Consider the following 15,081-nt stretch of genomic DNA (forward strand, 5'->3'; position numbering starts at 1 on the left):
GCTTGTGGAAGCCAGGGCGGTACTCTGTGATCTTTTGTGCTTCTTCTGATTATTGCTATGGAAGTCAATACTTTACAATATGCAGTACTCATGCATAACTAACTTTAGTGTAAAAGACAGTCAAGATGATTTGTATTGGAACAAAACATTGTTAATGAATGTATTCCAGGAGGCAGTTAAGTTTTCTCCCAAAATTTGCCAATGCAATTAGATATATAAGGAACTTTTAAGAGACAAAATTGCACATAGTGGTATACTTTAAAAGTTGTGTTAGCATCGTAGCATGAGAGCATGAAAAAATGACTGTAGATCACTTGTTTGCTGTGCAGTAAACCTGTAACACCAAGCATCCACTTTACCTGTAAATTATTCATTTCATATTCTAAATAATCACTGTTCCTGAACATTTTAATATCATCACTATCACTACTGAAGTGCTTTTACAGCATATTTATTTTAGCACCTTTTGCACTCTGCGAAATACAACTTTATTGTGTTGTTGTTTTTCCTTTATAGAGATAGTCTTTATATGTATATAAATCTGGTAGTAGTCAAATGTTTATGTTTAGCTGTTCAGTTTTGTTGTTCTAGTTTTAAATGTATACCTAAGTCTGTGTTTGTACATTGAGGGCAACAAAACTGGGGTCAGATTCCTTTTATGTGTACACACTTGCTGGGCATTAACGCTGATTTTGATTTATTATTCCGTACTTAAGCATGCAGAGCAGCACTTTCCTAAAGCGTCAGAAAAACAGTGTTCAAACCAGCCTACACTGAGCTCCACCATTTAGCCACAGATGACAATCAACACGAGGTCAAGAACTTTAACCCTCTGGGCTGTCAGAGATCAAGTGTGCCACACTGTAGACAGACCTTGTTTTGAAATAAGAGTAGACTTAGTTGGGGGACTTTGTAAAGAAGTGTGTGAACTGCGGGGCTCAAACAGAAAACAGCCCAACAGTGTATTTCGCAGAGTTTCTCAGTTATATTAAATCTGCTTGAATTTATTATGCTCCATAAGTTGCAGTGTAGTGCAAAGGCCCTCGGAGTTACCGTTTACATTTTTCTTTTATGTTCCTTTCTGCCTCTTATTATAATGTGTAATACATTTGGTACAAGCAGTTACTGTATGTGCGGCATGGAAATGTTCGGTGTTGAATTTATTTTATAAATCCTCGTTTTTATAAATTGCCCTGCCACTTTTCATATTGATTTGCGGGCTGAAATAGTCCTTTAGCCGTTGGGCAACAAATAACCTTCCCAGCCCTTGGCCTCTCAAAGAGGCATTTTTGGGGAGCTTTAACTCGGTGTATTTATCATTTTAGTCATGTACCGTTTACACCGAAATCTCAAAGAATTCAAGGGACACAATAGAAGAGGGTATGAAGCTCAGAGAGAATAGGAGATGATATATTGGAGTGAAAACTAATTTCCAACCTGTCTGAAGAAACTCTCTCTCTCCCTCCCCCAGGCTGTGCTCTGCCTTCTCAATGACCTTATCATTGTATTATTATTATTTTTGCTGATCTTGATTTATTATGTTTATGCTCTTCCACTTTTGACTGTTAATCTGAGTCTGGAGTTAGGGCCAGGGTTAGAGTATTTTGAAGGGTACAATGTTTTTAAGCAATGTATAAAATTAGAAACGGAGTGGGGGTTCAGGTTGAGAGATGAGTTACTGAATAAGCTGTAATTCATTTGAGAGTGGGTGTGATGTGAAATATGATATTATTTTCCTATATATTCCCTGTTTTCTCAGCGTAGTTTGCTTCTGCTGGAACAAATATTCAGCTGTGAACACAGAATTGTTATTTGACTTTACAGAGCAGCTGAGGTCATACACATAAACATATAACTGCAGTGCACGAGGCCTATCTATAGACATATAACTGCACTGCACACGCTATCTCAGTGAGGTAAAAGATTGGCCTCTGAGAGTTTGGATCAATTCCTACATGTTTTCATTATCTGAAAGACAGGGAGGCCAGTATAAAATTCATCAAGCTAAATGGAATCAAGTTTGTCAGGTTTATTTATGTGTATGACTCGGCAGCAGGAGGATATTGAAATGTTTTATTGATCATTGAAGTTGATTGGCTGGTGCATTGTTCAGCCACTGAAAGCTTTAAAAGAGTTTGCATTTAATATTGATAAATGGCACACGACACTGTTATCTTTCATTTTTGTGATGTTTTAATGATATATTTAAAGTGCCACTCCAGCCAGTGTTACCTCCTGTTTTTCATTCAGTGTTTTTTCTCAAACAGAGAATGGGGGTTTGGTTGATAATCCTATAGTATGTGTAAAGTGATAGCATGGATATTAGCATGGATAGTGGTAGCAGTCACCTGAGCATACGTTATAAGGAGAAGGATTTTTCTCCACCTCCCTCACTTGAAGGAGATATGATGAATTAATGTGTCCTCATACAATGTATAGTGGATGTTTCAACATACCAAAGTTCATAGGCCACTTAGTCTTCAAGGTGTTTCAGTTCTGAGTCATGTTCCTTAAGTGAAGACCCATAGGGAAAGGTTAAACAAGGTTTATTGAGAATACAAAAAAAGAAAACAAAACAGCAGGCAAAGTTCTTCCAGAATTACACCTTGTATGTTCCACAACAGACTCGATGCCCTATTTTTATATATTTTCACTGTATTACCCGTCATTATACACTTTAACACTGCTTAACACAGTCAAAACCTATTATAATCCAAACCAACACAGACCTCATGTTGTCTTTTCACACAATGTGTTATGTAAATGCACCCAATACAGTATGTATGATATGTAATAAATTAGTGTCACACAAATGGCATTACGTACCCAATGTAACATTGCATAGGTTAGGTTTAGGAAAAGAAACATGGTGATGACATAGCCTTTAATGACTCAGAGTTCACTTGGTTTCACACGGTTTTGAATGCTGGTCTCCTGGGGAAAATCCCAGGTTTTGTGACCAATCCACCACCCCAACCTGCCTCATTACAGGGACTACTCCCTTCTTTACTCCTGTCAGTGCATTAGTTATGTGATTGCAGTCTTCCCAAATATGTGGGTTATACACAAATAACTGTCTCATTATAACATGGGATATTGTATTGTAGGTATTTGTATGAAAAATGCATGAGAACAGCCTAGGAAGGAATATGAATCTAATGTTAGCTGGAACTCAGTTACTTCTAAATGATGACCGCATAGCTATTTGCCAGTTTCAGTAATATGGGCAACTAGTTTGTTTGCCAGCTTCCTTAACGTCAAAAACAAATTAATGAAATACCCAAATTTTAGATAAATATTTGCAGTGAATTTATAATTTTGTTGGATAAGTAAGTTAGCCTTACTGTATTGTCTATTTTGTATCACACAGGGCTGCCACTTTGGGGTCTTGTTCATCTTGTTGGCATTTCTTTTGCTTGTACCAGCTGGTGGTTGCTTAGTAACTTTATACATTACGTAGCCTACTGTTATTTGTAAATGTTAACTTACCAGTATTACACAAACTAAAATTTGAGGTTTCACAGCACTGTGCTGGGTCCAAAAACTGACAAATTTCAAGCAATCCCACAATAAAACCAAACCATGTTTTGCCTGTGAGTCACACGACCTGTATGTGCACTTCAGATGTAGCCAGTAAAAAGGTACATTCTACGGCACATTTGCTCTGTGAATGGTCTGCGTCTGTTGTTTATTATCTTGTATGTTGGCTACATTTAATACTAGCTGACTAGCTAGCTCACAGTCATGTACATCTGTGTAGCCACTCAGACCCAAAGAGGCATGACAGTGCACCTGCACAAGCTTGGAGGATTATATATGACCTGCAGCTTTCACTATAGTCATATATTATCTTCCCGTTTTCGCAACAACTTTCTCCTTTTTTGAGTTATTCTCAAAAAATATTTGGAGCACAGAGGCGACAGGAAAAGTCATGAAATGACTCAGGAACATATAAAATATCATAAAAATGCCCAAATGCACCGGAGTGGGGCTTTAATATTTATGTTCTGTGTGAATCTGACTCTATTAAATGATGTTTTTTCAGAGTAATATTTCCAAACGGGCTTCCAAGTGAATACTCCCTCGTCACCATCTTCCGGGTAAGAAGAACTACAAAAAAAGATCGCTGGTATCTTTGGCAGATATTCAACCAGTCTGGAGAGAGTCAGGTGGGTCCCTCTGTGTGTTTTAATGTCACGTATCAGTTTCGGCATTTACAAATATGCCAGAACATCATGGGATCATGTTTGTCTCTTTGCTCCTCAGGTATCTGTTGTGGTTGATGGTGGCAAGAAGGTGGTGGAGTTTTCTTCCCAGGGCCTGCAAAAGGAGGCTCTCCGCTATACATTTAAGAGCCGTGACCTACATGTGCTCTTTGATCGCCAGTGGCACAAGCTGAGCATTTCTGTACAGAGCAACATAGTCTCCATTTACATGGACTGCAAGCTAATAGAAAGGAGGCTGACTGATGAGAGGGACAGCATTCACCCCACGGGGCGCACTCTCATCACGACACGAGTGGAGGATGGACGACCTGTAGATGTATGTCCCACGCAGTCTTTGTGAAAACATGTTTTGTCTTAAGCTAAATCTACACAGTGTCATTTAAGGATTTAACACTCTTTGATAGCTGTGTTACTCATCTCCATCAGTAGTCTACTATCTTCACAGGATTTTTTGAAATGCACTCCCAGTGCTCTCAAATGGTATTTAAAACATGCCTCAGGGGAGTATTTTCTTAATCTCTGTAAATCCTCTATTGTGTCATATGTGTTATGCTCATTCTCAGAGATGCCCCAAAGTGCTAAAAAAAACATTAGATCAGCTATGCCATTTGGTCACCCAATGCCGCTGAGTAGAACTTGGCTTAAGTAGCATTAACAGCTTTTTAGCCCATGTGATCTGTAAAGATGTCAGACAGTACATCTGAAAACCCCCCCGGCAGAGTTCAAGTTCTGCTGTGGATTAGCTGCTATTAATGCAGAAGTTAAAACGTTTGATTTTAGGTTTAGATGTGGTGTTTTTGAATCGAAATGGGAATGGCAATGTTAGGGCAACTTCATGCTACAACAGCCTACAATTGTGCTGTGTTAACCAGAGAGGAGCAGGACTTTGTCAGCAAAAAGAGGCGCATGATGTGGTGATGAAACTATTGTGTAATGGTATAAATGGTCCCTTAACGAGAGCTCTTTTCCACAGATTGAACTGAGACAAATTCTAATCTACTGTGACCCTTACATGGCCGAAATGGAGAATTGCTGTGAGCTCCTGGAGCCAAAGGTAAAATGTTAAATGTTTTTTTTAACCATAGTAATAATACACACAGTTTTAGTGAAGAAGTACCAAGACAAACACTTATGCAATTTATTGTGCATTTTGTGACTTAAGAAATACATCATAGAATACAATTTATGCTTGGCTTTAAAATTCTGCGAAAAAAAGACTTGGTGTTCTATCGTTCCAGTCTGTACTGGCTCATTTAAGCTTTGCAGTGTGATAAGACATTGAGAGTGTAACAGGTTTTTGGTCTCGTCCCAAGATAGAAACTTGATAGCAGAGATCTCAAATCACAAGAGAATCAATAGGAGCTACTGTTACAGTGATTCCAAATGGAGACATGACCTTTGACCCCTTACCATTACATGTCACCATAAGCATGCTGTCATGTCAGTGTAAAGTTACTTCAAGGGAATTATCACAAACTTGAGAAGGACTTATCACTGTTTGTTTGCTTAGTTATTTCTGAGATTCACTGCACAGTTTGATTTGCAGCATGATGTAAATATATGCCAGCCAAAACCCAGGTTACCTTAAGTGTGCTGTATAACAGTGGATTTTGGAGTTTTTTGCCATGGAGCAAACACAACAAAGGAAGGTGTCTAAATGGTGAAATTTCTATATTGATCCAGTGTGAAGCCAAGAAGACCTTTAATGGGACTTCCCCTCCCCTGGTTACAGCCCAGCTCCCGCAGATGCTGTCTCAGCCGGCCTCAAAGTCAATTGACAGATGTCACTGTCCAGCTGAAAAGGTACAATCAATTCCACCCAACAAGGGCCTCTAATTGAGTAAGTGTAATGTCTGTTGTTGCTGAACCAGCACTGATTTACACTGCATCTGCCCATCCTTTATAGGCCTAAAAGTGCCTGTTAAAGGACATTTTTACCGAAAAGTGTTTTCTTTGGAAGCCAAAGAAAGGCAGTCGAGCCGTAATCTATTAGCAAACGCAGGCATGATTCTCCCAAACTGTTCAAGCAGGGTGAATCTGCACCCTGCTATAAATTTGTTAAAATGCAAAGGGATTCTTTCAACTGCAAATATTAATGTTAGATTAAAATGCAAATGGAGACCTGAAAGCTTCAAGCCGTCTTTGAAAGGGAGCAGATGGTACAGCTCCGAGGTGATGTCCAAAACCACACCCAGCCTTTTATGATTTTTAAATTTTGCCTGTAAGTTACAAACAGAATCAACTTTTCATAGAGAAACAGTCAAATGAACATTTTGGGGATTTAAAGAAGGACACTGCAGCAGTTTGCTACTGTACAGAGATTGATTTTAAATATTAGAAAAGTCCCTAATGATAAAGATTTTCCAGCAACACTTTGACAATGTAAAAGCCACATTGCTTTAATGATAGATAATTATTTTTAAGCTTACAGTCAGTTATGTATAAGTTTATAATCTGTAACAATGGCTTACATGTGCACTAATATTCTGCAGCTCTTCTAGATATCATCTGAATTTAATTCAGGTCAAGTAAACAATATATTCTGAATGGGTATTACTGATTAGCCCCTTTTTCCAAGTGTAGCTTTTTCTGATTAAGACATGTGGTATGTGTCAGCATTGTTCATGTTTAAGGAGCAGTCTTTTGACAGCGTATATGGAATATGTGTCTGAAGCTCTGTGCATTGTACATTAACCCCATGTAGTCCACAGTGTGCAAGGCTGTGGGATAGAGATGCATGCCTTAAAGCAAAGCCCACATCTCTGGTCAGCAGAAACGCATCTACTTGTAAACATTATGAAACATTTGGATATGAAATCGTTTTTGGAAATACCCAAATATCGCAACACCAACTTTTTCAAGAAGGTGGTGGGAGGAATGAAAGATGGAGGTTGTGTTCGCACAGTCTAACAGACCCTTCGCCTGTGGAAAAATTAAAAAAAAAAAATATTTTTTGAATGCCCTGAAGCAAAATGACACAAATGTTGCCATCCATTTTACCTTTCCATATATTGATAATTGTGATAATTGACATTTTGGGGCACGTCAATGGGAGTATGCAGAGCTGCATGTATATGGGAATATTAGTGGAATATTTATTTTCATTAGCCATGTAAACAGAATGTTGTCTTTTTCGGGATAAGGGCAAAAACTGGAATATTTTGTGCATGTATACATAGTTAATGTGCTTTATGTAATGATGTCTATGCATTACCATCTATCACTATGGCAACAGTAGCTAATAGATTATGAACCTAGAGGTCTTCTTTAAATGTATTGAAGTTATAATTAAAGAGCATGAATGGAGGATTTTTCTTTTTAAAAATCCCCCAAGATTTATTCTATTAATAAACAAAATGTTATTTCCTTCCAATTAGTTACTGGTAGCACTAATTTCTTTCTTTCTTTTTTTCTTCAATAGCATCTGAGTCTAGAATAGCAAATAGTCTGCCTTCCTGTGATCTGCTGTTTCTTTTGCCAATGTGAGAGAGGCTTACACAGATTTTGATTCTTTGTGAGGACTTAAGAAATCATAATCATAATCAAGTGCCATAAATGTCCAGTAGTTATGTTGTTGACATATTTGTGTGTCATAAAGAGAGATCCATTAGCAATAGCCACATTTTCTCTTTGATTAAATTTTTTTAAATTCTGCTAATGTTCACTGTGTGCACAGGGGGATCCTGGTCTTCCAGGTGTCACTGGACTGCCAGGACAAAAAGGGGACAAAGGAGAAAAGGTATGTGCGGCATTTTTATGCTGTTGATTTATGCACTTATTGATCTTGGTATAGGAAATTTTCAGGGTGCATGGGTGCAAGGGTTCAACATCAGCGCTTCACTGTAAGTCATACATAATTCAGAAACATTCACTGAATCAAAGAACAGTGTTATCACTGGGCCACTGTGCCTCGTCCCATGATGTAAATAACCATGGCTTTGTTCTCAAATGATGTACTCAGCTACTGCTGTGGGTTTTCTCTGTGGCCAGCACCGCTGGTAGTTTTCCAGGACAGTTGCAAGGTCTGAATGTGAAGAATGAGAGCAAGTCCCTGAAGGACAAATTTATAGTTCGACAGAAATTTATTGTCAGAGGAAGAGGAATACATCTCTCTTTCAGCAAGCAAATGTCAATGCTGTAGTGTCTGACAAGGGTTCATGTTCAGCAGTCAGGGTCCTTCAGAGATGCTACCTTACAATTACCTTCACAAGGTGAATTTCCTCCCAAATATCCCAAGGTGTGTGAATTGGGAAATCATACATTTGTCCACTCACGAGAAAAATAGATAGTTCAAAACAAGAAGGATCCTTTCTCCCTGACAGCTCAGTAGACAGGTGGAATTGTAAATGGTAAATGCCTAGTCTCTGAAAATTGTGGGTATTGTGTTGGTTGGAGGGCAAGAAAAAAAAAACATAAATGAACCTCCAAATACCCAGACAAAAAGTGTTATTTTTCCCTAGACAAATAACATCACTTGGAGTATGAAATTCCCTTTTAGCTGTCTGTGCAAGGTAAAAAAAAGAACCAAGGGAGATACGTTCAGCCATGAATGGAGCTCATTGGGATGAACAGGTGGTGCTACTGTATGCCTGATAAGACCAGATGGCTTCTGGGGTCAGTGTCCTAATTACCATGATGTGGCTGTGGGATTAAGATATGCAGGATGACTTTTGTCTCTGGAAAACCACTTATTCTTGGAAGGCACAAAAGTGACATATATATTAGTGTAAAATCATTATACTTGTAGAGCCATGCACAGGAATTTGGAATTAGGGACATTTTTGTGCTGCCTACATAGTCAATTGTTCTTACTGTTAAAGTGACATTATGTTTAAAGCTGCTTAGCCAATAAACAGCACCAACCAGGTACTGCTGGTCTGGATACATAAGATTGGCTTGAAAGTTGAGGTTGAGTAGTGTAAAATTAATCTGAAATGATAAAGGTTTCCAGAATATTAAGAAAGTACTCCATGTTTTGCATTTAGCTGCCATGTGCCCAGGCAATTGTTACAATTGAAAGTGAAAAATAGGGAACACTGAGCATCTGTCATTTTGTTCCTAGAGATATACACAGAATTACTGTGATGTGGCGCCAACAACAACAACAATCACGTCCACAAGGACAACTGGCAATTGATTTTGAATGCTAATTTCTATATTGAAATTTCTGCTGTGCTTATTTCATGGACTGTGTTGCTTTACTAGCACCTTTAATGCACCAAATCAACCAGCGCAGAAGTTAAACAATGCACTGCAGTGGATGGGGGCCACAACAAAACATAATTTAGCCACCTAAAAAATCATTATAAGTTTAAGTGTGCGCTATTTTTTGGAATATTTTCCTTGCTTTACCTTACACACTAACCAACTGAGGCAGTGGTAGACCAGCAACTCTTGTGTTCTGGCAAGTTAAATTATTGTTTTTGCCGATGGAGTCCTTGGAATGGCCTTGAAATAAGGGCTATGGTTCCGTGCCGGAAAGGGCTGACCTAAACTGATGTTGATTTTTTTAGGTGGCTAAAAACTAACCAGTTGAGGCAGCATTTGCTCAGCACTTTTTTATTTTATGTATATGATGCCAGGTTTTTCTACCTGGAAGTTACTGTTAACAAACATGTTTCAGTCTAAAGAAATATAGATATTTCAACATTTGTGGCTTCAAACCTTTTTGGTTGATAGTTAGTTAGTTGTAGTTATTTAGTTTTTTTTAATCATTTTATGTGGTTAGGTGACAATTCTGCACTTTTTCACACCAGCTGTGTCTCCTACAATGTACGTAAATGTACAGCCAAATTGAAACAGCAAATATGTTTTGATGGGAAATGAATGCTGAGGAAATAAAGTTTTCTATTGATATAGTGAAAATGTTGCTAATTAATGTACCTGGCAGGTTGCAAAAATGTTGATACTAAATGTATCAGCAAAATGACTAGAAACGTATTTCACTGAAAACACATTTCATTTGTTTTTCTTACAATACACTATCCACTTGCAGTTACTGCAGCATTATTTTTTTATTATTACCTTTTCTTATTAACAGTTAACCACGAAGCAGGGACGCTCTGTCCCTCTGTCTGTCCTTCACATATCTCGAGAACCCTTCACTTACTTGATTCTTGCCTGGTGAATTGCTGGGAACCCAGTGGGGACGTGCAGTGTCGACTTTGGCAACACATTTAATATTAATAAACTTAGGATAAACAAGTGAACAGCGCTCTGTGACCCTGTGCAGCAGCGTTAGCGGGGCTTCAGGGCTCTGTGGAGAGTCAAGCATGTCTTGCTAAGTGTATTTTAACCAGTGTCTCTGAGTAGCCACAACTTAGGTATGTTTTTCTTTGTCATACTCTAAAAATGATTCACTGCATTCACACATGCATCTTTTTGAGTAGCATCAACTCTGGCATTGTTGCGTCAGTCCTATGAGTCTTTTATAATCTCACAAACTCATGATTTGCTTTGACCTCAAAAAACTTAAGCTAAACCTACTTAATTTTTAAATTTTGACATTAAGTGGTCAAATTATTTTATGTAAGATTGTTGTTAACTGACTAAATATGTTAATGTAACAAACATAATTTTTTTTTGTGCTGAAAGCTTTATTTAATTTTATGCGATAACGCATTAAATAAAGATGCTTTTCAGCATAAACAAATTATGTGTGTTACATTACCGTGTATTAGTCAGTTGACAACTTATTTTAACAAGTTGGTCAAAATCAAAACATTTTTGAGTAGGATGGAATTAAGATAAATAAGTTACAATATCCTAAAAGAAATCATTTGACCACTAAATGTCACCACGACTTTTGAATAAAATTTAAGTTGGTTTACCTTAATTGCGCTTTATGAGGTCAAAGCAAATCATGTTGGTTTTACTAAATTAATTGAGTTTGTCAGATTATAAAAGACTCATAGGATGAACTTAATAATGACAGAGTTAGAATATGCATGCAAATTGTTACCCTAACATAACTGCTGGTGTACTCGAAACTTAACCGCACAGTTAAAGTAATGCATTCAAATCTTTACCTTACATGAGGAGCGAAAGAGAGGCTTTATCAACACAATATACTTACATTTACTTAACGTGCAATGATTAATAATGCATCATATTTTAATTGTTGTATTTTGTGAAAAATCTAAACCTGCAGTGTAACATGTCTCTGTAAGGTAAATGTAGTAGTACAATGTTTTCCTCTGAAGTAGAGATACACAGTAAGGAAATAGTATACTGTTGAGTTGCATATTTTTTCGTTGTCTGGGAGGCCATTGGGCATTATTTTAGGGTACAGCGGCTTAGAGTAGCAGCATAACTCAACACTTGTCATATCTAAACATCATAATAAATCTATTGTTGTTTGGGGCCCAGGTGTATAGCTCAGGACTCAAAGAAGTGAAGTACCAAGTGTGATGTTGAGTGGTTCTTAAAAAAAGCTGCAAGTAGCAATACCACAGGCCAGGCAATTGGCCCTTTTCAAAGGCGGCATGTTTTGAACAGGCAGTGCCCTAGTTTAACAAAAATCACAATCTTTCCTTTACCTTGAGCAAAGTGCTTTTGTTGCCTAAACCTAACCACAGACAGGAGTCTGGATGTAAATCCAAGATTCTGGTATCACAGTCTTGCAGGTTGTAATGTTCACCATCCACCTCAACAACCTCCCTACGACTCCAGCGCTGTACATATATATGTAGGGTTTAATTAAGGGTTTAATGAACTCAAATGTTGTCTAGGAACATAATCCACACAGCTATTACATTGTCACCACAATGAAATTATGAAAATAATTTAATAATAGACAAACATAGTTTCTAGGAGACAGGGTTAAAACAGCCGTAGATCATTGTGCATTAAACATGCTATGTGGGAATCCATTTTCTAGTCAGGAATGTAGAATGGAATATTCAAAACTGTCGGTATAGCAACATATTGTACTAATCAGATTTGTAAATGTGTTATAATTAGCCTGTAATGGCTCTTAATTGACCTAGCAGGGATCAGCTCTCAAGCTGTAATGTGTCCGTGTATGTGCACTTTAAGTGTGTTGGCGGTGCCGGTGATTAATTACTTGCTGCTAAGTGAAATGACTATAGTCAGTGGGCGAGAATGCATCAGCCAGTTTTACATTTCACAAAAGGCAGCATGTATGGCAGGCACTGTGACGTTCTCTTTCATAAATAGTCATATATTCCCCAAGTTAGTTTTGAAGCAGAGCTCCCTGAGTGCACATCTGTTGTGTTACAAAGCTCAAAAATTATTTAAACATGATTTTCAGGAGGCCGTTCCATTTTTTCCTCTATTATATCTGCAGGCCGTGTCTTGTGCCATGACTCAGTGGCTCACACTGTTAACATCTGAAATCTAATTTCGGGTCGTCAACAAATCAATACTTGGCACCATTTGTTTACTTACTGAACAACAAAACTCATAACAAATCCTATTACAGGCTTGAACACTAAATCAATGAAGTTAAGGAAAAACTTGATCAGGGACTACACATGCAAGACTAAGCCCTCCAGTTTGATGGTGGTAAACTGGCACAGTCAGTTTATAACACCCCATTGTTGTTTTTACCAAATGAAAAAAAAACACACACAACCATTTTGTCTTATTTGGATGATATTGGATACACTGTTTTACGTTGGATTAATCAAACAAATCCTTGATCTTGCTACGACTGGCAAACATTTGATTTAATATTTTTTTCACACACTCACCACTAATGTAAGCAGATTCAGATAGAGACATTAAACGAAGCATCACATGTTGCAGAATCTGACGTTAATTGTTTTTTTTTTTTTTTATATTGTCTGCATCATTTTTTTTTTACTTAAAGGTTCCATATTATGCTCTTTATCAGGTTCGTACTTGTATTTTGGATTTCTGCTTGAACATATTTTCATGCTTTAATATTCAAAAATCATTTTCTTCCTCTCATACTGTCTGCCTCAATATACCTGTGTTTACCCTCTGTCTTAAACGCTCCGTTTCATCATCTGTCTCTTCAAGCCCCCCCTTATGAAAACCCCAGTCTGCTTTAAATAGGCAGTGTCACTGGGTCCTCCACATCTGCACTCTTGGCGTCTCTGTACTGTCATTGCAGCTGGGGAAGGACTGCACCGGCACTTTATACCTTTATAGACTGCTTGACTGCTATCAGTTTTGGTCCCTGTTTATTTCCTGACAGCTACAAGGAAAATATGAAAGAAGGAAAGGAAATGACGTCAGTGACAGAGTTTGAATTTCACACTGGAGCCAGACTTGAGTGCCATTTCTAGGCGTCAGTGGAGCGGACACAACAAATCGCATAATGACCCATGATATCTTTGTTGCTTCACGTTTGATTGAAAAATCCTTAAACTCAATTAAAAAACACACATTTTGTGATGCTTAAAGAAGTTTGTGCACATTTGTTTTCCTTGTTACTGGTCTCCAAACAGACCGGGACTCTGTCCCTCAGCTGCGTATAGCACATTTTAAGCCTCTATTTGGTCCAAGATATCTAACCTACCTGCTGTTAGCAGGTAGTATTGTAGGCTACATGTATTTGATTATCAATAACTAACCAACCTTCAACCTGCTAATGGTATTTGATAGTATTCAGGAGAGCCAGCTCTTTAATGTTTCCTAATATAATCAGGAGGTGGTGCTAATCGCAAAAAAGTTTTTAAATCTGGACTTAACAGTACTTTTTTCATTGTTTGTCAGTGAGCTAAGTTAGCATTCACACTTTGTATAGATAGCATTAGCCAGCAGACAACATATATTAATTTGGAGATAAAACCGTCAACATTGGTGAAAAAGTAATACTTGTGGAGGTGTAAAAGAAACAGACAGAGAGCTGCAGTGTTGGTGAGTGACGGCAAATGTTACAGCCTCTCAAGCTTAATCATTGTTATGACTTATGTATGAACTAGCTAATAATATAGGCAAACCTGAGATGACTAATGCTAGTACGAATGTAAATCACTGAGGCAAATTGCAAGGTGTTGTAGCCCACACTCAAGTCCTAGTTAGACAGATATTTACCTAACTCTCAGTCTGGTCAGTGTTGACAGGTTGCTCCCGCCCTGTTTGGCCCTGTATCCTGATGTAGCTACCTTGCAGCAAACAGATATGTGAGTTGAATTAAATGCAGCTGACGAACAGAGCTATGATTTGTTTGGAGACCAATAACAAGGAAAACGAATGCGCACATTTAGATAAAAAATGTCAGTCGACGTCACGTAAAGTGTGCTTTTTAATTTGGTGGAAGTATTTTTCAGTCCAAGGTGAAACAACAAAGATATGATGGGTTATGGCGTGACTTGCCCTGCCTGCCCCATTAACTTTAACAGAACTGGCACCAAAGTCTGGCTCCAATTCAAACGCTGTCACTGACGTCATGTCCTTTCCTTCTTTTATAGGCTCCTTGTCAGCCACTGCATTAACAAACTTTCCAACAGGAAATACAAATGGTGTTGTCAAGTTTGAACGGTCTATATAGTGTAGTTGTGACATCATAGCTTTATGGAAGTACTGACAGCTCATTAAAAGTTTCTGAATACAAACTGGGTTTTACAATATTGAACCTTTAAATGATGAAATGTTAAAGTAAAACATAACAATTACGTAGTCTATTCATGCTGTTTATTTTATTTTAAAGACAATGTTTATGGTGTAAATATCTGGTTGACTCTTCTGTTCATTTCCTTCTTCTAGTGTAATGAATTGGTGTTGCAGCATGAGAGGTGAAGCCATTCTCAGAGTGGGAAAACACTACATGTAATCTAAGGTTTAATCTTGACTTAATAAATCTCAGGCAGGGGGACATTTATTTAAATGTTGAGTGAAATCAATACATTTACAGGCACGGCAG

The 15,081-nt window shown here is 37.8% G+C and overlaps 1 protein-coding gene across 2 annotated transcripts in view; it reads left to right on the top strand.

The window, feature by feature from the left end:
- Positions 1–15,081, top strand: part of LOC125903851 (collagen alpha-1(XIX) chain) — a 139,923-nt gene that overhangs the window by 8,823 nt on the left and 116,019 nt on the right. For both annotated transcript variants that reach the window (XM_049601011.1, XM_049601012.1), the window contains exons 5-9: positions 4,046–4,169; positions 4,267–4,542; positions 5,200–5,280; positions 5,910–6,029; positions 7,903–7,965. In XM_049601011.1, coding sequence (XP_049456968.1) covers positions 4,046–4,169; positions 4,267–4,542; positions 5,200–5,280; positions 5,910–6,029; positions 7,903–7,965 — 664 coding nt within the window. The remainder of the gene's footprint in view (positions 1–4,045; positions 4,170–4,266; positions 4,543–5,199; positions 5,281–5,909; positions 6,030–7,902; positions 7,966–15,081) is intronic.

Source organism: Epinephelus fuscoguttatus, linkage group LG16 (assembly GCF_011397635.1).
Source record: "Epinephelus fuscoguttatus linkage group LG16, E.fuscoguttatus.final_Chr_v1".
Lineage (NCBI taxonomy): Eukaryota > Metazoa > Chordata > Actinopteri > Perciformes > Serranidae > Epinephelus > Epinephelus fuscoguttatus.